This window comes from Epinephelus moara, chromosome 1, assembly GCF_006386435.1.
Source record: "Epinephelus moara isolate mb chromosome 1, YSFRI_EMoa_1.0, whole genome shotgun sequence".
Lineage (NCBI taxonomy): Eukaryota > Metazoa > Chordata > Actinopteri > Perciformes > Serranidae > Epinephelus > Epinephelus moara.
The window spans coordinates 48,606,336-48,629,938 of record NC_065506.1 but is presented as its reverse complement, the minus strand read 5'-3'; the positions used below and the strand labels follow the sequence as shown (position 1 = coordinate 48,629,938).

Below are 23,603 nucleotides of genomic sequence, written 5' to 3'. Positions count from 1 at the left end.
AGTGCTGGACGGAGCAGTGAGTGACAACAACCCCGCCCACATTTAAGAGGACTGTCTGAACAGACCGAGGGTCTAGGTACCATGTCTGAAGGGTTACTGCTGGTTCCAGAGGTGCTGGACTGAAAGGGTTTGGTGGAGACGGGGCTTAAGTGACCCTCATGAAAATACTTTACACTAATGACTAATAGCTTATTTCTGTATCATGTTGAATATCATTTCTGGCCTACAACATTCAAGTAAAGTTTTAATAGGCTACAGTAACTTTTACATAAGACAAAGCTTTTTTTAGTTAGCCGTTAGGATAAAAAAACAAACATGTCTGTATTGCAATAAACTGTGGTTAATTAAATCAGTGAGGTCTGCACCCCAAACAGACTCTGGAAGTCTGCAGAAAGTCTGATTTAGGCTCTTGTGGACTGGATGAATTGTGGATTTGGAGCACTAAGCACTCCCAGAAACACACCCAAAAGTCCATGAGTATTAAAGTGTGGTGTAGTCTGGACATTTGGATTCAGCCTTATTGTTGGCAAAGTCACACCATTTGTCATAATACTTGAGTTAGGATCCTGTTAGCTGGTGAAGTTTTGGCAAGTTAACCAACACACTATCAACTGGGAGTACTGATAGCAAGAACATTAGTGAGCAAGAAGAATTTTAGGCAGTTTGTCAACAAAAAAGTCAAAAGACAAAAGAAGTTTGTTCAATAATTTATGAAAAGAATTCAAATATAAACATCCCAGAAATATCTTCCACTACCTGCCTGTGTATGGAAAACTAGAGCCACAATAGACATGTGTCCAGGTCTGTAAAATACAACCATTTGGTAGGTAAAGCATACTTTCAGTTAGTACTAAGCTCCACAGATCATTTTAAAACATAGTCCACCAGTTCAACTCCATGATTAGATAAAGACATGTCTACTCCCAATGAAGTTTAGTGTTCAGACAGTTTGTCACTGTCCCACTGTCTCGTCTACCACGACTGCTGTTTGCTTAAAACCAGGTCATTTCTCATTAAACAGGAAGCTCAGGTTGACTGACAGGCTCTGACTCAAGGTGCACACAAATTCTGTCGTACCACAAAACTCTGACATCAGTGATTAAAAACAAACACGTACCCAAATCTCTGAACAGACCACAAAGCTATCATCAAAAATTAAAAACATTTTATTAAAAACTAGAAGTTTCTCCACAGATTGAGATCAATCTAAAATAAAGTGCGAGTGAAATGTCCACTGATAAAATTTAAAGCTGGCTTCAAGGATTGTTGAGCAGAGGAGCCGCCATGTTGGTGATGATGGACGACTTCAGCTGAGGGATGAGGCTGATCTTCATCAGCTTGCTGCTCGAGTACTTGTTCCTGACGGCCTGCAGAGGAACAAACTCACTTTAGTTTGTGCTCAACACAACATCTTAACATGTTTCCTGTCCATCGACTCACCTGGAACTTTGTCTTCCCCCTGTTTACAGTCACCACATTTTTGGCGATGTGCTGCATGATGGGCTTCAGGTGGGCCGCGTCGTAAGTGGAGTAGTGCTGCTGAGTGGGAGACTGAGACGAGACGGCCAATTAAAGAGCAGCAAAGAGAAACATTACACACATTGAACACGTTAAGTCTACATGTTTGTTTAACTCCAGCAAACTCACCCACGGCAGCCCGTCGACCAGCAGCTGGGAGAGACACAGCGCAGCAGCAGCGACCTCAGAGGGTCGATAGTGCACCATGTCGTAGTCGAGGAGGGTCAGCTCCATCAGATACTTGGCCAGCGTGTGTTTCTCTACGTCAGACTGAGACACAGACAACATGGAGGCCACTGACAACTCCAAGGCTACTCAAGAGAAGGCTGAGAAACCGGGATCAAACATGGGGGGATTGCACATGCACAGTAACATCTGGTCTGCACTTATTCACTGTCACCCTCCAGAATCGCAGCTCAAGTTACACTGCGCATGTGCAGTCCCCCCATGTTTGACCCTGTGTCTTAGCCTTCTCTTGAAAAGCCTTGGACAACTCTGGTGGACACTTCACACATTTTACTAATCTGCTCTAGTCAAAGAATGGTGTTTAAACCTGCTGTTTGCACACAGTCTGTTCACGGCAACTGAAGTCTACATATTTAAAGTTCAAGCTAAAGACTGATCAGCTTAATACTGCAGGATAAGAAAACCTGCAGCTGTTTATGTAACCAGGTCAAACTGAAAACACCCAGAGACTGATGGAGCTCCACATCTGCACATCCTTGATTACTAGTTAAATTATATATTGTGGTAAATTCATGGCTGAACTCACATTCGCCACCTTGGAGGCTCGTCTCAGGAAGTGTAGTGGAAGAGGACGTCCCAGCTGAAAGTTGAGCGTCCTCAGAACCAGCTGCTCCATCTCCAGAATCTGAGACTTTGTGAAAGCGTTGTCTGTGATGTAGGCGAAGTCTCCGACCTCTGGAGCGTACATCTCTTCATATTTACAGGCCACCAGCATGGCGGTCACACCAACCAGCTGCAGCTTCCTGCGAGAGACTGGCTGGACCTGCAGCACGGCGGGGAAACGTTTTCACACAGCTCACAAACACAGAGAGAGAAAAGAGCGTTGAGACGGTCGGTACCTGGAGGAAACGATCCAGGATGGCTACTGTGAGGTACAGAGTCTCCTGCAGCAGCTGGAACCTGGAGTGAACCTGGACCAGCCAGTCCACCAGAAGAGCTCGCATGCGTTCAGTGATCTCATAACCCTGCATGTAGTTGGCTCGTACAGCCTGCTGCGCCTGTGGAGACGGACGGTGATGTCACACAGAGCAGTGCAGGGGGGGGGCAGAGAGTTGGGCTGATGGAGGGAATAAATTACCTCCAGGACGTGCAGATATCTGTAGATATCTTTGACGTATTCTGAGCAGAGCTGCGGCAGGTCTGAGTCCTGCTCGTCCACGTCCTGCACGGTGAGCAGCGCCTCAGAGAACGCCTGGCACAGCTCCTCCTCCTCCTTCATGGACACGTCAGCTGACTCCTCTGACACTGGGGGGAGGGGATCTGCAGGTGCTGCGACCTGGACTGATGGAGGCACCACAGGCTTCACTTTCTGGGCACAAGATGGTTTGGCTTTGGTCGCTCCGGTCCTCTGAGGAAACAAGTTTAATGCAGTTTGATTCAGAAATGAGGTTCTGAGTTGTCACTGTTGTAGAACTATAGTCCGGCTGTAAAAATTGTGTAGCTTATACAACGAGTACAGAAAATATTTTCACATTTGTCCGTTAAAATGTGCATCATACGTCTGCAGCCTGACACCTTTTCCTTTAAACTGAGACCAACCTCAATAGAAGGAGGTCGTCTTGATTCTGCCTACGGATTCTACATCCAAAGGGAAATGTCTCAGAGAAACAGTAAACTAAACAGTGGGTGGAGTGGACTGATTTGTTTGCCTTCACGCCACATCGCAAAGTTAAAGTAACAAAATATTCAAAAATATCCAACTTCACAGGAACTTAAATCTTTGATAACTAAATCCAAACAGATCCTTGTCTGTTTGTGTTGAATCTTCCAGGTGGGCGGCTCTTTAACGAGCGTCCAGCAAAAACTCTTGAACAAACTTCTCCTGTTGGCGACAAGATGCATTTTAATTTTTTTACCTTGTTATTAAAATTGAAAACTAAATAATATCTTGAAGAAAAAAAAAATCCAGCTGCAGAGTAGACACCTTGTGGTAAAACATAATGCACCTTTAGACCTGTCAGTAATGTTGACAGGATACTTTTATTTGATGGGCAGAGTTACCTTCATTATAAGGCTCAAATATGTTTTGCAGCTCCAAACAATTCTTTTTTTTTGGCCCAAAACGTCTCTTGTAATATCAGAGGCTGCTGACCCCTGCTGTAAAGTAAATTAACCTGTCCTGCCCTCAGATGAGAGGCTGTAGGTGTCAGAGAGTAAAACATCAGTGAGCTATAAACTGAAATGTGAGCCGACATTAAAACCTTTAAATGTGTCATTAATGATTCATGTTGAGAGGAAACTGAGCTGATGTGATTCACAGCTCTGACAACAAGTGAAACAACATGAACCACAGCTGAAGGAGTAATAAGAGCACATGCAGAGCAGCTGTTGAAGCACACAGTGATGTTCCTCCATCATCATGTTACCTTGGTGTTGACTGCTGCTCCAGGACAGTTGGTAATCTCTCCGAGAGCAGCTCTCCTCACACCTGCGGTGGCTTTAACCATCTTCAGCGGGTTGTCTGCGGCCGGGAGCCGCTGAAACACACACGGACACTAAAGTCAGACACTCGGCACAAACTCCACAAATGTTTCCTGCTGGAAAAAGTCAGCTAACAAACATGAGAACAACACAGGAGAACAACGAGCCGAGCAGGGAGCACACACAGCTCATGTTAGCTAACCATGCTAACTGAGCTAGCTTACAGTTTACTCACCGCAGCACGAGCTTCCGCCACTGACGTCATGTTTACCGTCAACAGACACGAGACCGAACCGTGACTTAAAGAAACGACACGGTGATTTATGTTCAGCTCAGACCGACACGAGTTACCGACGAGATCCGTGGACACCGATTTCTNCACTGACGTCATGTTTACCGTCAACAGACACGAGACCGAACCGTGACTTAAAGAAACGACACGGTGATTTATGTTCAGCTCAGACCGACACGAGTTACCGACGAGATCCGTGGACACCGATTTCTGCAGGTAAACAACATGGAGACCTGCAGCTTTCAAATAGCGCTCCGTCAAATCTGATTGGACACAGCTTCGGGAGGACGCTCCTGATTGGCTGAAAAACAGATGAGGTCAGAGGTATGGAAATTGAATTTAAAATGATGAAAAATAAAAATATTTACTTATGATGTATTTATTTATTTATAAATGTAATCAATTTATTAAATAAAGAATAAAAAGAAAAATATGCTTTATTTTAATTTAGATAAACAACAAAGGAAATAGAGGACTTCTCAAGCACAACTGTGAAGTGAGTGTTTACATTTTATGCTGCTGGTACTATCACTTTTGAAGCCAGGGGCGTAAATACAGACTGTGCAGGGAGGGCAGTTGCACTGGGGCCCATGAGGTGGGCCTCTTACAATATGCATGGCAGAAAACAGGGACTTGTGGGTAATTCAGATTGCCAGCTTAGAAATGTATGGGTTTAAAAAAACTCAATAACATAAAAACTGGTGCCATTTGCTGGACTACATGCCTTTTTAAAAGGCAAACCATCCCCATCATGTTTTTTTTTTTGTGTTTTTGTAGAATAGTCGGGAGCAATCTGTAATGAAATATGTTATAAAAATATATACTTACTCTACATCACCTATAAATAAGCTATAAAACTATTCAATAAAATGAATAATTCTGACAGACATTTAAAAAAAACTCAAAAGAATCTCCTTTAGAAACATATCTGTATAGCAGGGCATGTACTACAACCACAGGACTAACATCTCAACTAAATGGCATCAGTTATAACTTACCTGATAAAATATCCACAGAAGGAAAATGGTAAAAAGATCTTGGTTGTGTTTTTAGTGAGGAGGATTGGCATCAACTATTGGAACAGGCACAGACTGTATTTATCTCCACGAACCATAGGCAAATCCAATTTCATATATTTCACAGAACATATTACATGTCCTTCAGACTACATAAAACTGACAGCAACATTTCGCCCTTGTGTCAGTGATGTAGAGTCAGTGAAGATAATGCTCTGCTCAGTGATTGATGAATTTTGGAAATACAGTTTTATGATGACCTCAATAACAGTAGGCTCGCATATCCAGCAAGACCCAAGAATATGGATATTGGGGAATATGAGTTTTAGGGGTAGACCCAGAACACACTGGAGGGATTATATATCTCATCTGGTCTTGGAACACCACAGGATCCTCCAGGAGCTGGAAAGTGTCGCTGGGGAGAGGGACGTTTGGATGGATGGATGGATTGCTGCACACCTGAAGAAATATATAATGTCAGAAAAACCTTCAACCTTTCAGAAAATTTGGGACCCTTCTTCAGATTTATTCAACAACAGGGATGTGACTCTTCCGTAACTATAACTTAAACTTTAACCTTTATGTTGATTTGTTATAAAGTCTGTCATATTCATATAAATGACAGAAAATGGAATGAAAATGATCCATTTCCTGAGTTTATTAACACGTTTGTACATCAAAATGTCCCTTAGGTTTAGTTTTAGTACATCCTCTGTCTCTCTCTCTCTATATAAGGAATAGTTACAGTCTCTTTTCTTTTGTTTTTGGATGAGTGTTTTTGTATTTTTACGTTTTCTTTTTTGAAATAATGTTTTCAAATGCACAAAAGGAGACCTGACACATTTGACACTGCACCTGCACTGTAATTTGAGCATCTGTTGAAAAAACAAAAAACAAATCTTTGATGAAAAAGAAAAGATTTCCTTATTGTCTTATCTATGTTGCTGTTATCCAATGTCAAGTCTCCATTTGATCATGTGACAAGATGATAAGATTACACAGTAACTAGTTTAGGTGCATAAACAGTAACTAACGTGCACTTGGGTCCATTTTAACGGCCTGACGCCACTGTTTGAAGCCAATATCATGGTTTTTACTTCTTTGCATTCTTTCAGGAAAAGTTACTTTGCAGATTCAGATTATTTGAAATATAAACCTAATTAATTCTGATGTATTATTGTGCATTAAACTATCCAGCAGCACATAAAGTCATCAGAGTTACACCTTTACCAGCTTCGTGTGATGAAAACATTGATGCACAATTGGAATCCAGTAATAAACATTGTTCTGAGATGGGCCATTCTGCATGATGAGTACTTTTATTTTTCTACATCAAGTATATCTTTGTGCCAATGCTTAGGATTTTAAATGCAGCACTTTAACTAGTTAATAGAGGGAGGAAGGGAACAGCAGCCATGCTGATGGTGCTGCTGGTCGCCATCTGTGACTGTAAACTTCCAAAGAACAAAGAATGTTCTTGTTCCAGGGTGGACGGTAAACACCTGCGAGATCAGGATAAACATTAAAGATTCAAACAGCTGCCAGATATCAGGTCAAAAAACAACATTTGTATTTACCCCCTTTGGTTGATACTGAACAGTATTTGTGCTGACTGTTCTTTCTTCATCAGCTTAACGTCTGTTCAGTGCTGATCAGGTGGTGTACCAGTGATTTACTGGAGCTTATTTGTTTGTGTGAAAACAGCTGTCAGCTGCATCTGGAACACTGATTACAGTGAATCAAAACAGTTAAGTTGTGAGCCATAAAACCAAAACAAGAGCTGAAAGACACTAAAATAATCTGTGGCAGTGTGGTCACCAGAGGAATGTGTTGGCATTGTACAGTTCTGCAAACCACGAATATGTTGCCTTTGCAGGTTTAATACAAATCATTTCAACATTTCCAAAGTTAAACAGTATGTGAGCTGACTTTGTCATCACTGCAGGCCACAGTTTGACGCCTCGTTTCCACTGACACGTGACTGGTGTCCGTAGATCCGTAAATATGCAGACGATGTTTCTACTTTCCAACACAAGGAAGTGCATTTCTTTACAGATGGATAGAAACCTGATAGAAACTACCTGTAGCCATGGGGGAGAGGTGGCCCACTCCTTCGCTTCACTAGGTTTCGCAAATTCACCACCTGGAATATGCTAAGTGTTCACTGTCCAGATGTGAATTTTGAGAATCTTAGGGAAGCAGAGAAATGGCCCACCTTACTCTGGCTCTGAACTGCTTACCCTGACAACATTACCCTGACCCTAACCGATCCCACTCCTCTTGCTTAAACCTAACCAATCCAACCAACGACAGCACCGAGTAATAGCCAATCAAGCGAAGCCAAGCCAAGTGTGGGGCAGATTACTCCCTTGGTATCCTATGATTCGCAAATTCGGGTCCAGACAGTGAACACTTACCGTAGTCCAGACAGTGAATTTGCAAATCCTAAGGTAGCGAAGGAATGGCCCGCCTTACTCTGCCTCAAATTGGCTTCTCCTAAAATTCTTACCCTGATTAACCAATCCCACTCCTCTTGCCTAAACCTAACCAATCCAACCAATGAAAGTACTAGCTAATCAGAAGGAGCGTAGTAGGGCGGATCATTCTCTCGCTATCCTAGAAGCTCAATTTTGCAGTCCAGACACCTAATCTATTGGTAGTTTTTTCATGATTTCTCTTAAAGAATTTGTCCAAAAGGTGCCAATCAATGTTGTTTTGACTCTAAAGGACCACTCCCAGAGACGAGGCGAGCAATCAAGCTTGTGTGTGCATGTTTTAAGGCAGCAAAGTGAATAGGGTGCAGAAAGTGTCAGAAATACCGTGAGTATACGTTACGTCTATGGCTTGGAGCTGAAAGTCACATGGGAACAATAAACAGATGAGAAACAGATTTCAGCAATCCAATCTCTAGAATTAATGTTGGCATTGTGCATTTCTGCAAACCACAGATGTTACATTTGTACGTTATGTAGACGATACATACATACAGACTTTAACAACTCTGAAAATCAGAGCTCACGTGACCCCTACAACTCTGCAAGGGTTCACACCCACACAGGGTTTAAAGCTTGCAACTCTGTACCAGTCATTTAGAACTGAAGAAGCTTCTTGGATGAGAGGCGAAACGTCTTCAAGAAACGCAATCAAGTCCAGTTGCGATGTGGCACTTACGATTACCACAACCTGGATGACTGAGAATCTTCAGAGACATGTAGATGATAGGTTGAAACTTTGTTTCACCATTGTTGTGGTCCACAATGAAAAAGGGGGGATTTCCGCACACTTAAATTTGCACTAAAATTCACATTTATTGCTTAGCTTTCGGTCAGTAAGACCTTCATCAGAGCATTGTTGTGGTAAATGCATGGGGGTTAAGGTTTAGGCACAATAAACATTTGGTTATGGTTCGGACAAGATCAAGTTTTGACTTAAAGTACTTGGTTTTGGGGCACAATCCCTGCTGGAACCACTTTTTGTGGCACTATGCCGGCAGGACACACGGCGATGAGTCACCAACAAGCAGCAGGTTTTATTGTTTGTTGGTCTTTAACAGTGGTCTGCAACTTGGCAGGCGTCTTGCCCAGGTGTCACACCATCCACCATCCCCTCCACCTCCTGATGACAGTCAACTCATATACTGCTTCACTCAAGAGACGCTGATGTGAAACATGCAGTTTTTACATATATGTGGTTTGCAGAAACAAACAATGCCAACATTTTTTGCTGGCAGCTGAGCTGAATAACACAATGTTAGTTTTGGTCTTTTCATTGGATTTCTTGACAGTGATCATACCTGTGACAGACGCTGGTGAACAGAACATATTTGCACTGCTAAGACAGAAAACAAAAACCAAACTTTGACGTGAACATCCAGCTGACCTCAAATCAGTCTCAGGAAACAAGAGTCACAAAGAAACTTTATATAGTTTTCAAGTATTCAAAACTGTTAAATAAGTACAAGATGTGTTCACATGATTTACATATCGGACAATATATGAACTGTCCATTTTTAATTCTCTTTACGTTTCCCACTACCCACGCAACACGCTAAAATGTCCGCAAACTATTCACATTTGTTTTTTCTTTTTTTTTCTTCTTTTTTTTTAAACTTTTTGAATCAATTGGAAATCTTGACAGCTGTCTATTGGACAAAGACCACACAGACGGTACACCTGGAACAGTTTACAGTGTAGGATGGAGACGTCCGACGAAGACTGAGCCAGGTTCAGAACAGGTGAATTAGCTGCTGGTGATATGAACAGTACATATTAACACAAGGAGAAGTGGGTTAACATTCGATCTCAGTTGATCCCTTGATCTATTGGACAGTTCGTTTACTTCCACACAACAAAAATTAAATAATATACAGAAGGACTGACGGTGGACTTGAAGTGTTTCAATATTTCAAGGGGGGAGCAGATGGCTTAGCATTGTCACTCTTCACTCTTCATTGATTAGTTACAAATTTGGTCTAAATGTGTCCAAAAGCTCTTTAAGGCACCTAATGCTGTTGGATAGAGAGTTTTTACTACCTTTTTCTTTTTGCAACTAAAAACTGAAACATGAGCTCCTGCAAAGAAAATAAAAACAACTTAAATAGGCTACAAACACAACTGATAAAATGAGTAATTCTACAGAATTTTGGGCCTGTTGAGGTTAATGCTGCCACCATCTACAAATCACGAGTTACACAGGACAGAAACTCAAACAGAGGTGAGGAAATAAAAGTAGCACCATAGAGAAAAGAATACATGATTCTACACTAGTTAACAACATTTCAGACAATGTGATTTTTTTCCTCCCCAAACTCGAGTGTCGATCTTCCAAAAATCTGACAAGGTAAATATAAAGTGAGACTGGACTTGAATAACAGTTAAGCTGAGGGACGTGAGCCAGTCTTTCTGTACATTACTTTTCAGATTTTAAAAGCATATAGGTAGCCTTTACATATGAATTTTGTTTGATTTAGGTTTTGAACTACCACGTGTGCCATGTTCCCATTATACCGCAGCTCCCAACACAAACACTCGTCCATTTATTCTCTGATTATAAAACCTTGTGTGCTTTAATTTTCTGGACTTCTGCAGCTTAATTCATTTATTTACAGCGCCCTGGAGTCGATTCACTGGAAAAATAAACATTGTGCAACTCCATTATATCGTTCATGTCGTGACTGTGAGACGACTGCAGGCAAACTGAACACACACTGTAGGTCCACATATATAATGTTCCTGAAACAAACCAGATTTTCTTTGTCGTGAGATTATTGTGTACGACTCTCTCTGCGGAGAAAAACAATGTTTAAACGTTTAACACAATCATGATTGATCTCTATGGAGAGAAACATGATTAACTCACACAGTAATTAATGTTGGATCATTTATGAATTACTGAAATTCAAGTCAGTCCCTCCAGGATTTTGTGATTGCAAGAATTAACATAAATTCATCCAATTCCCGTAAATTCAGCGTGACCCCCACACAGTGACAGGGCTAACTGTTAGCATCACACAGCAAACGTTACCTTGCCGTTTAGGTGTGAAATTGAAGGCCCTGACATACCAAGCCGGTGCTTAGCTGTCGGTCAATGTTGGGCTGCCATCAGCATGATTATCATGATCACCATTAGTTAATAGAACAGAAACTGAAGTGGGGAAAGTAAACAAAGACCTAAAGTCAAGAGGAAATGACATGAAAAAAAAAATTGGTCAGATTATTTTCCTTCATCCTTATCTGAGCTAATGGTTTGTGTTATTGTTCACCTCAGACAGTAAATATGCTCTGGTTGTGTTGTTAATGTGCTGACTGGCTAACTGGTGTCAAGACGGTCTTCCCGTTTCCCTTTTTGAATGACGAATACAGACGACTGCTGTCCACTGGTGTGGAGAGTTATTTCGTCTCACGCAGGCGCAGAACATTCGTGCTACTCGGCCGCCAACTGAAGTCTTTGCGGTATGTTCACAGCAGGGGGCCTTCACTGCGGCTAGTTCTCTTTATTCAGTTTGGGGTGTCTGATGCTAACTGCTGCTGTGAAGCTTCTGCCCAAGCAGCAAAATATGGCGAGTAGGGATGAGATCATGTTGTGATCTGTTGGCTCATGCTAACGGGCAAAGAAAGCAGGAGGAGAGCATCTCACGGGGGCGGTCCTTCAGCGCTGCGTCGAATGGCAGCAACAGTTGATCGTCGAGTGCGTTAACATGGACATGAATGACCTGCTTATGATCAAGTTTTCCCAGGGTCTCCCCACACATTCATTTATTTGTGGTAGCCTGCTGTGATTAAAACATCTGCTGCCACGTTTTGATTTTCTAATTTTGGAGCTGAATCGTTCATTAGGTGCACTGTTGGAATATATAAACTGTGCGGTTATTCATTGCTCCACATTCTCGCAGGGCAGAGCGTACTCTGACAGAGTAGTTGGAACAGCAGGGACAGACACCCAGTCAGCTACTGCCACACTTAGATTGTAATTGTGTTGGAAACACTGTTTAAGTATCCCGTTTATTCTTATGAACACGTAAACACCATTCTGTTGATGAGAAACCTGAATATGCTCGCTGGAGTACTGCTGAAAGAAACCAGGATACATACGAGGAATATAAATGACTCGACTTCTGTGTTCACATAAACACCATATCCCAAATATGATCATACTCAGGATGAGCCTAATTAACAGGTTATTCATGTCCATGTAACCGCAGTCGCTGAATGTTCATAACAAAATGCTCCAAATTAGAGACGGTGTCACGAGTATTTTGCAGTTTGAATGTGAAAAATGACTAAACATAGCAATCTTTCAGAGAAGCTGCTGCGATATCAGACATTTCGGGCCGCAACAGTGACAAAAACAGCACAGGAAATCCTGGAGGGACAGTCACGTGGTTCTTCACCAGGAGAACTGCTGGGATAATGACAACATGGCACCTGAATCCAAATGAACTGACTGACTGATCTTATAATGCCTCTGGACCAACCACACCACACTGTTCTCTCAGCATGGTGGTTCATCATCACACGAAAATTACAAACTATGAGACAGAAATCAAAAGTTCAATAAAAACCTGCCTATGAGACAGAGGGGATAGTCACCATACTGTACACTTTCTACAATATCCATGTCCATTATGAATATAACAAGTGCATTCACTTAAAGGAAGAGTTGAACTTAAAACAAATTCTCGTTTTTCACTTCCGGCCAGATTATTCAGAAACAACACGACGAAACAGGGCGTCTCCGCAGGTTCCTGCAGGTTACATTTAGCATCATATGCAGATTAAATGAGCTGGGTGAGTAAACTTCAGCTTAATTAATATAATTTGCTTTTATAAGAACTCAAATTAACATGATGAACACAAGTGAATAACAGAGATTTGTTTTAGGTCAACAGCACCTTCTAGTAACGTTCATTCAGGTTCTTAATTTTTCAGCAATTTTTTTTGTTTTTAAATTACTGTACTTCTTTTACATCAACACAACAGTTGATTAGCGAGTCATCGTTATTTACAGGGGGAAGGTGGGAGTGATGAGCTCCACAGCTTATGCATTGAGCCTCAGAGACTGATCCTCTCTCCTCCTGGAGGAGATATCGATGTCTATGGAGTCTTTGCCCACGATGAGTCGGAGGCGCTTCGCTGGAGGAAGTGGAATGAAATCGTCTTCAAACTCATTGTCGAAGTAGTCGTCGTCGTCATCCTCCTCTTCCTCGTCATCGTCATCCTCGTCAGACGACGGCTCCGCCAGGACCTTCTGGGTCCGATGTCCACCGTTCCTGGCCTCCAGACTCTGGCCCATGTCCCCGTTATAGGACATCTGGTCCGCCTTTGTCTGGGATATTCTCCGTGCATCGTCCTCCCTCTTCAGCTGGATCTTCAGCTTGGTGGCGTTACCGTGGACCACGGGGGCAAAGCCGTTATTCAGTTTGGCTATGTATGAGCTGCCTTTGTCCTTGTCGTGGTCCTTGCTGAACTTGATGCTGATTTTGCTGGAAGAGGCCGAGTTGACCGTCGAGGCAGAAAGGTTGGAGGAGCCAATGGGGTCGTTGGCGTCATTGGTCTTGCTACTGCTGCTGTCCCTCCGCCGGCGGAGCGTCAGTTTGGGGATGCCCGTGTTGTTCTCCAGGATCAGCTGAGCGTCGTATCGTGTGATCTGACGCTTCTTCTTCCCCTTGTCCTGTGATCGGCAGCCACTCTTACCCTTGTCCCTGCGGAGGGATTTGCCACCGTTGGAAACCCCGTTGTAGTCCCTGTGCCTGTCGGCGAAGCTCAGCAGCACATTACCACAGTCTGAGAAGTTAGCGGCGTGGCCAGCGGCCACCGGCATGAACGGCTCACCGTACGAGTCCTCACGTTTAATTGTCCGCTCAGTCCTGAGCCGTGTCAACCGTTTCCGCCTGGTGCATGAGCCTCTTCTGGCGTAGCCAGTGTCCAACGCCGGCGGCTCCAGTCCCACTCCGTGGCGGAGGTACTCCTCCATGTCAGCTGGCTCTGTTTTAATGACCACTCCACCAGGGACTGGGCTCAAGCCATCCATAGCACTGGGCTCCAGCTTAAAGCCAGCTGCCGTTTCCTGGGCTTTTACAAGGGTCCGTGTGGACCTGCGAGTTCTGTACGTCGAACACTGGCTGCCCTCGCTGCCTTGCACATGCTGCAGATTGCCATTTTCTTTGACAGCGTTACGGGTGAGGCAGCCCCGCTGGCCTAATGTCTGCTGCACCAGTTCCTGTCCATCCTTCTCCTTCTTCACGGTGACACCTTTACACAGCGACACCTTTGAGTCCCTGAGACCCAGCTGGCAAGTCTCTCCTTTGGCCAACGCCTTGGGCTCCGCACCCCGCCTGCGACTCCGCAACTGGACTTTACTTAGTGAAGGCTTGGATTGGGATTTTAGTCTCTTTGGTACCCTGTTATTGTTAACACGACCTTGTTTTGAACATGAGGTAGTAAGGGCTCTGGACAAAGTCTGTCTGGATTGAGTCCTGTTTTTATACTTCAGGCCAGATGATGATGATGTTCTTTTTCTGGCAGCTGGTGGGAAAGAAAAACGTTGCACATTACACATCCGTAATATTCTCAGACAGTCGCCTCCAGACATTGGCTGGATATTTACCAAAAATATGATATTTTTGAATCAACATTAATAATATAACAATACTGAGAATGACAGAATGCTTTCAAATGATTGGAAGAATCCCCGACATCCCTGTTCATCACTTTACAGCATTAAATACTAATACATGTCCTGAAACAATACCTTTACCACTCTGCACTGCCACATGGGATTTCTTCTCTTTCCCCAGTTTCTCCATTTGTGATCTGATCCTACGCAGTAACTACGGCAAAAGCATTAAATATTTAGGGGGCTCTTACATTGATGTGTTTTTGGCATTTCCTGAGAGTCAACGTCGGTGTGGGAGCCTACAGAGTGACTGTCTGAGCTCCGGTTTCCTTCCCCCAGCTTCTTCAGCCTGTTGAGCCGCTTGTCTGTCTCCCGCAACCCGTACTTGCTGTTGATCACCGGCACTTCCACTGGCAGTCCAGCTTTGGATTTGAAAGCACCAGTGCCCCGTCTGTACAGCAACAAAATACATTATTATGAGTGAGGAAACTGCACTGATTTTGCTTTACTTGTGAGTGAATAGCACTGTGTAAAGTTCAGTCTCATGTATTGGCTCAACACACCTGAAGGATTATATTTTGATGAAATTCTTACATTGATATTAGGGTTGCAATGCTATGAGATTTTCCTGGTCAACAGTCAAAATATTACACTTTTAAGGTATCACCGTGTAACAGAATTATTATTATCAGTTAAAATTACTTTTAAAGGAAATAAAAGGGTCACTTTCGGTTAAACAAACATTTTATTAATATATTTGAAACTCAAATGCATTTTTGAAAAGGAAGTTTGTGTAAAAAGATTTCCTTTTGAAAAAAAAAAAAAGTTTTCCTGTCTCTGTTTCTCCATCCAGTTGTATTTCTTTTAATACCGTAGAAAAGCAAATATACACGGTACAATAACCATCAACTTTAATATCATGGTATACCTCGAAACCAGTGAAATTCACCAATCTATAACACTGCCATCTTAATTAACAGCACATAAGACCCTTTTCAACTACAAGAACTTCCACCAATAACTAGGAATCTTTTGCATTCTGACTGCAGGGACCAGGGTCTGAATTTATTTCTGGGGACATTATTTTAACCTCCCAAAAGTCCCTGATCAGATGCTAGTACGTCCTCAATGTACAGGAACTTTTGGGGTGGCGTTTGCCGGGCGACCGTTGCCAATTGGTCAAACACACACAGTATGACTGCTTCAACCTCTCTACTGTCTCATTCATAAAACAAGGAAGTAATTTAGTGTCGATTTAGGACCATTTTAGGACAACAAGAGAACATTGCTCTCTGTTGGATATCAGTGAAAGTAAAGACAGACTTTACTGTCAACTTCCCCACTGGTTTTTAAAAATACAGAGAGAAACCTGAGAGAAAGAGACAGCGCTGTGGTGCTGTGAGAAAGCTGGAGAATGAGAGAAGCAAACAATGCTGTTTCGCACTAAAGCAGAAATAAATAACCATCAAACAATCAACAGATGATTTACTGTAGAGACGCATCCAGTTTCATCTTCTGTCTCTGCATTTCATTCATTACATCCAACTTGCAGCTTTACTCTGCAGCATGTCAGCAATGTCGTCAAAATGAAACAAAGTCTGGCATGTTTTTTAGATGAACCAGGCGGGCACACTGAACCTGCCACCAGCAGCCCTCGTCCCGTCATGTTGCTTTTTCATTTCAGTGGTAGAAACGCAGATAACAACGAGCTGAAGGAACCTTTTAGTTCCCTGAAAAGTCACAGGAACTTTTGGTGGAAACACAGACTCATGCTGCACATGTAACATTTTCATCACATTCTGTATAGTGCGTTTGTTGTCACACCTACCGTTCACATGTATAGCATTCACAAAATTCATTGTTTTCCCCAAAAAACCCGTCTCCGTAGTAACATGAGATTTCCTCTCCAGGTTCAATGTCCCTCAGAACCTTCACACAGGCTGTGTCCCGTCCTGTCGACACAAACTAAACCAAAAATAATGTTTCAGTACGTTTTTATTTACAGTGCTTCTTACATTCAACAGCAGCTCATCCAGAGATTTGTTAGAAGACATTTAAAACACCCACCTTGCAGTTTGGTCGACAATCTGAAAAAAGAAGACAATGAAATTCATGTCATTACTAAGAATATTGGATATTTAAAAACAGTATTTTTTACAAAACCCCCAGAGTGAGGCAACTCATCATGTTGTTACAGCTCTAACGATGCCTGATCACCAGAGACTATGACGATTAGTACCATGATTGATAAACGCAGCTGGTCCCAGCCAGAGCTGCGCGCAGTTCTTGCGGGTTGAGTACATGACGCTGAAGTCATTCTCCCCGTGACGGAGCAGCATGTTTTCCTCGCTCTCTGAAAGCTCAGCGATGCACCCCACCAGATACTCGATCTTGTCATTTCTTTTCCTGTAAAACCACACACAGTGGAATAGTTAGTTACACACAGCAACAGCAGGCTGCATCACCGTGTGTCAAAGTGTTTCATACACACAGTCAGATAACTGCTGTGTATCCAGAGCAGCCTGTGTGTGCAGGCTATACAGCTAATACTCATGCATCCAACCAATCACTGGGGGACAAGGTAGAGACGTTCAAAGATCAAGGTAGGTTTGGTGGGTGGGGGTTAATGGGAGTAGGTGTTTGTAATCATAACGAACAGGTGGCAGCATGTCCTCACCATTCCTTTGTTGCCACAATTTTAGCTCCATTTTGCTCCGATGAATAGCGATTACAAGGGAGAATCTCAAACCCGCTGTCTGTGGCAAACATCCGCAGATACACAAATACCTGTGCAGAACATAAAGTTAGTCATTGGATCGTTTGTGACGCTGGAGGGAAAAACAGTGAAGACGATCTTAGATTTATCTTACATGTTGCTTGAAGAGCTTTTCTTGAGCTTTTGTCTTGTGGAGAAAAAGATTTCGGGACCAGTCTCCAGTGGTCAAAGCTCTGAAAGCTTTCTCCAAGTTGTCGTGTTTCTTGAAGCGCTCGATGACCTCCTTCAGCTCCTCCTGTCTTCCCTTAATTGGTCGAAATCTGTGAGGGACACATTAACGGCACATGACAAATGTGACAATCAGAAACAGTAATCGAAAGATGGACTTATACTTGTGTGTCAACTCCATGTCTACGCTGTAGTCTACACGAGCGGCCTACGCTGTGACGAGCATTTATACTTGTGTGGTGGTGTGTCTGTGTCACTCTGTAGTTACACCTCCAAAACACTAGTCGGCGGCGGGGTTACTGTGAAGTGCTGTAAAGTTTAGTTGATTCAAAACAATTATAACTCGCAGGATTCACAGACAAATCATTTGTTTTTATCCGGACACATTTTCTGCACAAATACAACATGCTAACGCTATTAGCACAAGCCTATGGCATTTTACATTTTACACAGCCCTAATTTTGTGTGTGATGAAGCTGCTGACCTGGTGTTCATCTTGTGAGTCTGAAAGCCCAGGTATGGATCCAGGATGAGGCTGGTGGTCAGGTCATCGTTCTCACACAACTCCTTGGCAGTCATTCCAGAGGAGGGCACATAGCGCCGCTCTGCCTCCAGACTGGCTGCATTAAACCCTGTGAGAAACAAACACAGACGGGTGTTAACGTACATGACAGATGAGGGAGCTTTACATTCATTAACATAAACACGTTAAACTCACTGCGGCTACATCGCCGGCTTCTGTTCTTGTTGTGGCGCAGGGATGTCCGCTGTGAGTGCTGAGAGCGAGTCTGGCTCACAGGTTGCTCGCTGGTCAACTTGTTTCCGTGTCGTCTGCCATTTAATACCATGTTCTTGGATTCGCCCAGCCACTTCATGCCCACAAGCCCCCTGGTCCAGTTGCATTTAGTCTCCGAGATGAAGAAACACTCTAGAGTGGGGAAGACTTGGGTCTAGAGTTTGAAACCTGGAGGCAGAGCAGACGCAACAAACATTACTGGGTGCCAAGAAATCTAATGAGTTTACACAGGCTGAATAAATACTAAACAAAATGGGATGGAAATGGGCAGGTGGATGTGTTCCCAGCTCAGAGACTGCCAAGGAAAAAACAAAAACACGACTATCATGAAACTAACGAGATGCACAGGAAAATGTTGGCACTGTATGTTTCTGCAAACCATGGATACGTTACATCTGCATGGTTAACATGCATCATACCAACTTTTCTAAAGTGACGTAGTGTATACTTTGACTTTACTTTCGGGGATCTAGGTGAGACACATGTCAAGGTGCGAACCACTCTTCAAGACCAACAAACAACGAAACTGGTTGTTGTTTCGTGACCTATCGCTGTTTCCAGCAGGACAGTGCCATGAAAAACAGGATCTTTTTCTGACTTGTGGTTTGTAGAAATGTACAACGCCAACACTTCTAATGGAGACTGAGCTGCGAGATGTTTTCACCACGTCACTTGACAAGAAATGAAACTTCTCTCAATTAATTAGGAATACTCATCATCAATCAATCATCTGCCCTGTTCGCACTTCACACTAAGTTGCATCTTGGCTCTGATCATAAGTAGAGCATCTTTAAAGAGTATGTATGAAATTGTACCAAAATGCCAGAGGACACACAAGGATGCAGTAACTCATTCAGAGACAGTCAGGATTTCACACATGTAGCGGAGTGAACATCGAAATCTCTGATCAGTTTGCAGGACTGTCCAAACAACATGTGGATACAGCTCAGTCAACTCATTGAGTCAGTTCATAACATTTCCATTCCTATCATAATTGGTTACATTGCACATCTTCTGGATTATTACCTCTGCACACCACACATACTCTCTTTGTATTTTTTCATTAAGTGTGGTCCCAGTCAGTCACAGCAATCACCCAGTGAAACCATTAAAACTCTACTGACAGGTGCTGAAGTGCAAAATGTGCCCAGCATCAGTCAGCCCGCCCAGTGGTGACTGCTGGTGTTTACACTGTGGCAGGCTGAAGCAGTAACTGAGTACATTTATTAAAGTGGTGTACCTAAATACAACTGAACAAAACTGTGCTTGGTATTTCTATTTACTTCTACTTTAAACTTACACTCCACTACACCACAGAGGCTTATACTATTCTTTTTACTGCACTTTTATTTGGTAACTTATCTTATTTTGCAGGTTTGGATTATTAATATAAAATATAAATCAACTCTGAAGTTCTAACAATTAAGATAAAACTACCTAGCAGTATATAAATCAGTTAAAATGAGATCCACCTTCAGCAGCTGCAACATTAAAGTGATGAACACATTAATGCATCAATAATTATAAACCAGTAATATAATAAACATTATACTGAAACGGGCCATCCTGCATAATGAGTACTTATATTTTTGCGACTTAAAGTATATTTCAATATCAAGACTTTTGAACTTGTGCTCAAGTAAGTTTTTGAAGGCAAGACTTTTACCTGTAATCAAGTATTTTTACACAAACAGTATTGCTACTTTTACTCAAGTAAAACTACTGAATACTTCTTCCATACACAGGAAAGCAGTGTTGAGGAAACAAGTTAAAAATGATCCTGCAGCGCCGCCCAGTGGTAACCCCAAATACTGCACCGACTCAAGTGCAACGGCCACCACACATCACATCAAGTATGGCTGTGCTCATTTATGGATCATATAAATCACATTATCACGATCATGTTAAGAATGACATAAAACACACCACACAGTATTTATACTTCAGTCATAACAGTAATGTAGTTTCCAAACTCAGTTTTTCATGCACCATTCCTAAAATATGTGCATCTCATCTGTCACTGTCAACATGAATCCTAAATACTGTGTGTACAATAAACAGACATGTATTCATGCTCAAATCAACTGGTTCGTGTGTCTCCATTCAGTATTTATTTCTTGGCACTATTTCTATTGTTTATAACCTACAGGACACTTAACATGTATATAGACTTACTGTTCTTTATTTATTTATTACTGTTGGTTATTGTTATGTATGTCTTTATTTAAAGGCTAGTAAACACTTCTTTTCACACACTTGTGATCATAACAGTCCCGTCTGTTCTGTGTCATTATTCGTGCAGCTTTGTTGTCCTTGTTTTTAGCTGTTATGTCTATTTCTGTGCAACTTCACTGAGAGCAAAACAAAAAGCCGGAGTCAGACCCCATGTATGTTCACACACGGTTGGCCGGTAAAGACTCTGATTGCATCGCAAGGAGCATCATCTCATTTATAATCGATGTATTTAAAGGCTTCGCATTTTTAGCTACATGCTAACGTTAGCCACCATAAAACCACAACACGCCACAGGGATCAGGAAAAGCTGTGGAAACCCGGAAGGCCACACACACGACAGCTGAGGCCGAGATTGTATCAGAGTTATCAATTACAGCTTTGCATTGTTTGCTAACTGTCGCCTCTCCACCCATGTACACTCCGTTAGCATGGAGCTAGCCACCGAAAGGCGACGCCGGGGAGATGCTCGGCCGTGTTGGTGGTGGTGGTGATGGTGGTTAGCTTGCAGCAAACGCCGGCAATAAGCCGCGGCCAGTTACCCACCGACCTTAAAAACATTATCAGTTAACCCGTAGTTCAACACAAAGACTGAAACAGAAATGTACACGAGTGGTGATATTTAACGATAATACACCTTAACACACTCACTCCACATCTCAAGCTGCCTGTTCCATTGAGCCCCCAACATCCAACTAATGAACCCCTGAAAGCCAAACGTTTATTAAATGTATCCCCCGGTATTTAGACAACAAACACTAAGTGACATTAACGTACTTCTTAGGTTGTGTTAGCCTGCTAGCATCAAACTTAACTTCAGGAGGCTAAGTTAGCTTCCGTCAGCTAGCATTAGCAGTCAATAGAGCTACACAACAGTCGATAAAAACACAACCCTTCCTCACATTAATGAGATGATGTGCATCAAATATTCGACGACAATAGCCGATATTTACCTGCACACATGTCCCGGTGCCTACCTGCAGACCCCTGGACCACAGCAGGCTAACATACGCTGCATTAGCTTGGGTTGTTTGATGTGGAAGCCATTAGCTAGTCACAGGCTAACAGGCTAAATCTATCATTTGTAAGCGAATTAAAAGTTAGTTTGTGTGCCGATACCTTAGCAGACACGATCTACGGCGGTCATCGGAGAAAGCGTGATAACCGGAGGCTCGGTGCAGGCATTATTTATCATCTGATGATAGCTGGCAGTTAAATAGCTGAAAGCATTTTCACGCGTTGGTAGCGTTAAATGTCTCGAGTCGAACACAGCGGCAGAACAAACAGAAAATACTCACAGGACTGATTGTGTAAAAACAATCACGAATTAAAACTCCTTCAAACTAATCCAAATTTGGCACGACACCCTTAAACGAAAATATCACAGGAAACACATTGCTTTTTTTTTTTTTTTTTTTTTTTTTTTTTTTTAGAAATTAACATTAAAATTCAAGATGGCGGAGAGAGCCAGAGAAAGGCACAGCACAGCCATCCGCCACAAGAAAGTAGATCCAACAAATACGCAGCCGATGTCGTCCGTCGGGACCGAAATGAGACACAGTGCTTGAGGATACGGAGTGGAACTTTGAAAGTGAACCTTGTTCTCGAGGTTTTGTAGCTCGTTTAAGTTGAAAATGTCGAAAACCGTTATCTTAGTTGGTGCCAGTAATTGTCGGATGTACACAAAAGTAGTGCTGCATAAACAAACCTCTTTACGCTTCCTAAAGAATCCAACGGTGGTGGGCAGACAACAGTGAGGTTCTGCCTGCTCGGTTCTACACAGAACCTCTCTACAACAGGCTACAAGTGAACTTAGTACCACATCTAGACCTTATATACTTTTCCCTTTTACTGCACTATTTACCTGATGTCCATCCTCTTCAATTCCTAAGTTCTCCCTCCACAGAGCCTATGGTTCTGCATGACTATGGATCCACGCAGAACCTCACTGGAAGAGGCTACAAGTGAACCTAGAACCACATCTAGACTGTATGACTTATTTCTTTTACCGCACTATTACTTTGATGCCCCTTGTTTTGTTCTCCCTTGACAGAGCCGGATGATGGGAACTAGGCTAGATGATGGATCCATGCAGATCGTCAGTAGAACAAGCTGGAATAAGTGACGTAGAGCCACACCTAGACCTTATGACTTCTCACTTTTACTGTATTAACCCGATGTCCATCCACTTTAGTTCCTAAGTTCTCCTTCCACAGAACCAGACGATGGATCCATAAACCTCACGAGAGCAGGCTAATTAAACTTAGATCTACATCTAGACCTTGCGACCTTTATTGTGATGTCCATTCTCTTCAGTTCCTCAGTTCGTCCTCTACAGAACCAGACGATGGATCCATGCAGGACCTCACTCGAACAGGCTACAAGTGAACTTAGAACCACACCTTCACCTTATGACTTCTCCCTTTTACTGCAATATCAACCTAACATCCATCTGCTATTATTCCTCATTTCTTCGTCTACAGAACCAGACGATGGATCCCTGCAGAACCTCACTAAAACAGGCTATAAGGGAACTTAGAACCACATCTAAACTTTATTTCTCCCATTTACTGCACTATTAACCCAAGGGCCATCCTCTTCTGTTCTTGTATTTACTGGACTATCACTTTGATGCCCCTTGTCTTGTTCCTCAGTTCGCCCTCTACAGAACCGGATGATGGGAACTAGACTAGATGATGGATCAATGCAGAACCTTACTAGAACAGGCTATAACAAGTGAACTTAGAGCCACATCTAGACCTTATGACTTCTCCCTTTTGCTGCACTGTTATTCTGATGTCCATCCACTTTAGTTCCTAAGTTCTTCCTCTACAGAACCAGATGATGGACTGACATATAACCTCACTAGAACAGGCTACAAATGAATCTTAGAACCACATCTACACCTTATGATTTCTCCTCTTTACTGCACTATTATTCTGATGTCCATGCTCTTCAGTTCCTCAGTTCTTCCTCTACAGAACCTCACTAGAACAGACTAAAATAAGTGAACTTAGAACCACA

General features: G+C 42.6%; 2 protein-coding genes and 1 long non-coding RNA gene across 5 annotated transcripts; 1 reads left to right on the top strand and 2 right to left on the bottom strand.

The window, feature by feature from the left end:
• Window positions 1-1,145: 1,145 nt before the first annotated feature.
• Window positions 1,146-4,563, bottom strand: LOC126387968 (G2/mitotic-specific cyclin-B2-like). The gene is made up of 8 exons (XM_050040797.1): window positions 4,421-4,563; window positions 4,131-4,241; window positions 2,843-3,112; window positions 2,604-2,762; window positions 2,291-2,527; window positions 1,648-1,788; window positions 1,441-1,551; window positions 1,146-1,367 (listed from the first exon to the last, which is right to left on the bottom strand). The coding sequence occupies exons 1-8, from the start codon at window positions 4,448-4,450 to the stop codon at window positions 1,257-1,259; spliced, it is 1,170 nt and encodes a 389-aa protein (XP_049896754.1). The 5' UTR covers window positions 4,451-4,563; the 3' UTR covers window positions 1,146-1,256.
• Window position 4,564: 1 nt separating this feature from the next.
• On the top strand, window positions 4,565-7,992 carry LOC126388070 (uncharacterized). Its single transcript, XR_007569718.1, has 3 exons — window positions 4,565-4,801; window positions 4,929-4,973; window positions 5,883-7,992. It is a non-coding gene; the product is annotated as an uncharacterized LOC126388070 (long non-coding RNA).
• Window positions 7,993-8,665: 673 nt separating this feature from the next.
• On the bottom strand, window positions 8,666-22,020 carry kmt5b (lysine methyltransferase 5B). 3 transcript variants are annotated; one of them, XM_050040724.1, is made up of 10 exons: window positions 21,699-21,856; window positions 18,270-18,515; window positions 18,036-18,183; window positions 17,478-17,643; window positions 17,285-17,394; window positions 16,847-17,013; window positions 16,675-16,694; window positions 16,436-16,572; window positions 14,859-15,058; window positions 8,666-14,516 (listed from the first exon to the last, which is right to left on the bottom strand). In XM_050040724.1, the coding sequence occupies exons 2-10, from the start codon at window positions 18,424-18,426 to the stop codon at window positions 13,030-13,032; spliced, it is 2,592 nt and encodes an 863-aa protein (XP_049896681.1). In that variant the 5' UTR covers window positions 18,427-18,515; window positions 21,699-21,856; the 3' UTR covers window positions 8,666-13,029. The 3 variants fall into 3 exon arrangements, with proteins under 3 accessions (XP_049896681.1, XP_049896691.1, XP_049896673.1); XM_050040734.1 differs by lacking the exon at window positions 21,699-21,856 and adding an exon at window positions 21,533-21,683; XM_050040716.1 differs by lacking the exon at window positions 21,699-21,856 and adding an exon at window positions 21,878-22,020 and having other exon boundaries at window positions 8,667-14,516.
• Window positions 22,021-23,603: the final 1,583 nt, after the last annotated feature.

Bases quoted from the DNA above. Each gene is read 5' to 3' on its own strand.
- kmt5b (XM_050040716.1), bottom strand. From the start codon at position 18,426: ATGAAGTGGCTGGGCGAATCCAAGAACATGGTATTAAATGGCAGACGA. The intron at 18,184-18,269 runs GTGAGTTTAACG...TGTTTCTCACAG, and splicing joins AAGCCGGCGATGTAGCCGCA to GGTTTAATGCAGCCAGTCTG. The intron at 16,573-16,674 runs GTGGGTGTTTTA...TTTTTGGTTTAG, and splicing joins ATTGTCGACCAAACTGCAAG to TTTGTGTCGACAGGACGGGA.
- LOC126387968 (XM_050040797.1), bottom strand. From the start codon at position 4,450: ATGACGTCAGTGGCGGAAGCTCGTGCTGCG. The intron at 4,242-4,420 runs GTGAGTAAACTG...TGTGTGTTTCAG, and splicing joins TGGCGGAAGCTCGTGCTGCG to CGGCTCCCGGCCGCAGACAA. The intron at 1,552-1,647 runs GTGAGTTTGCTG...GTCTCGTCTCAG, and splicing joins TGGTCGACGGGCTGCCGTGG to TCTCCCACTCAGCAGCACTA.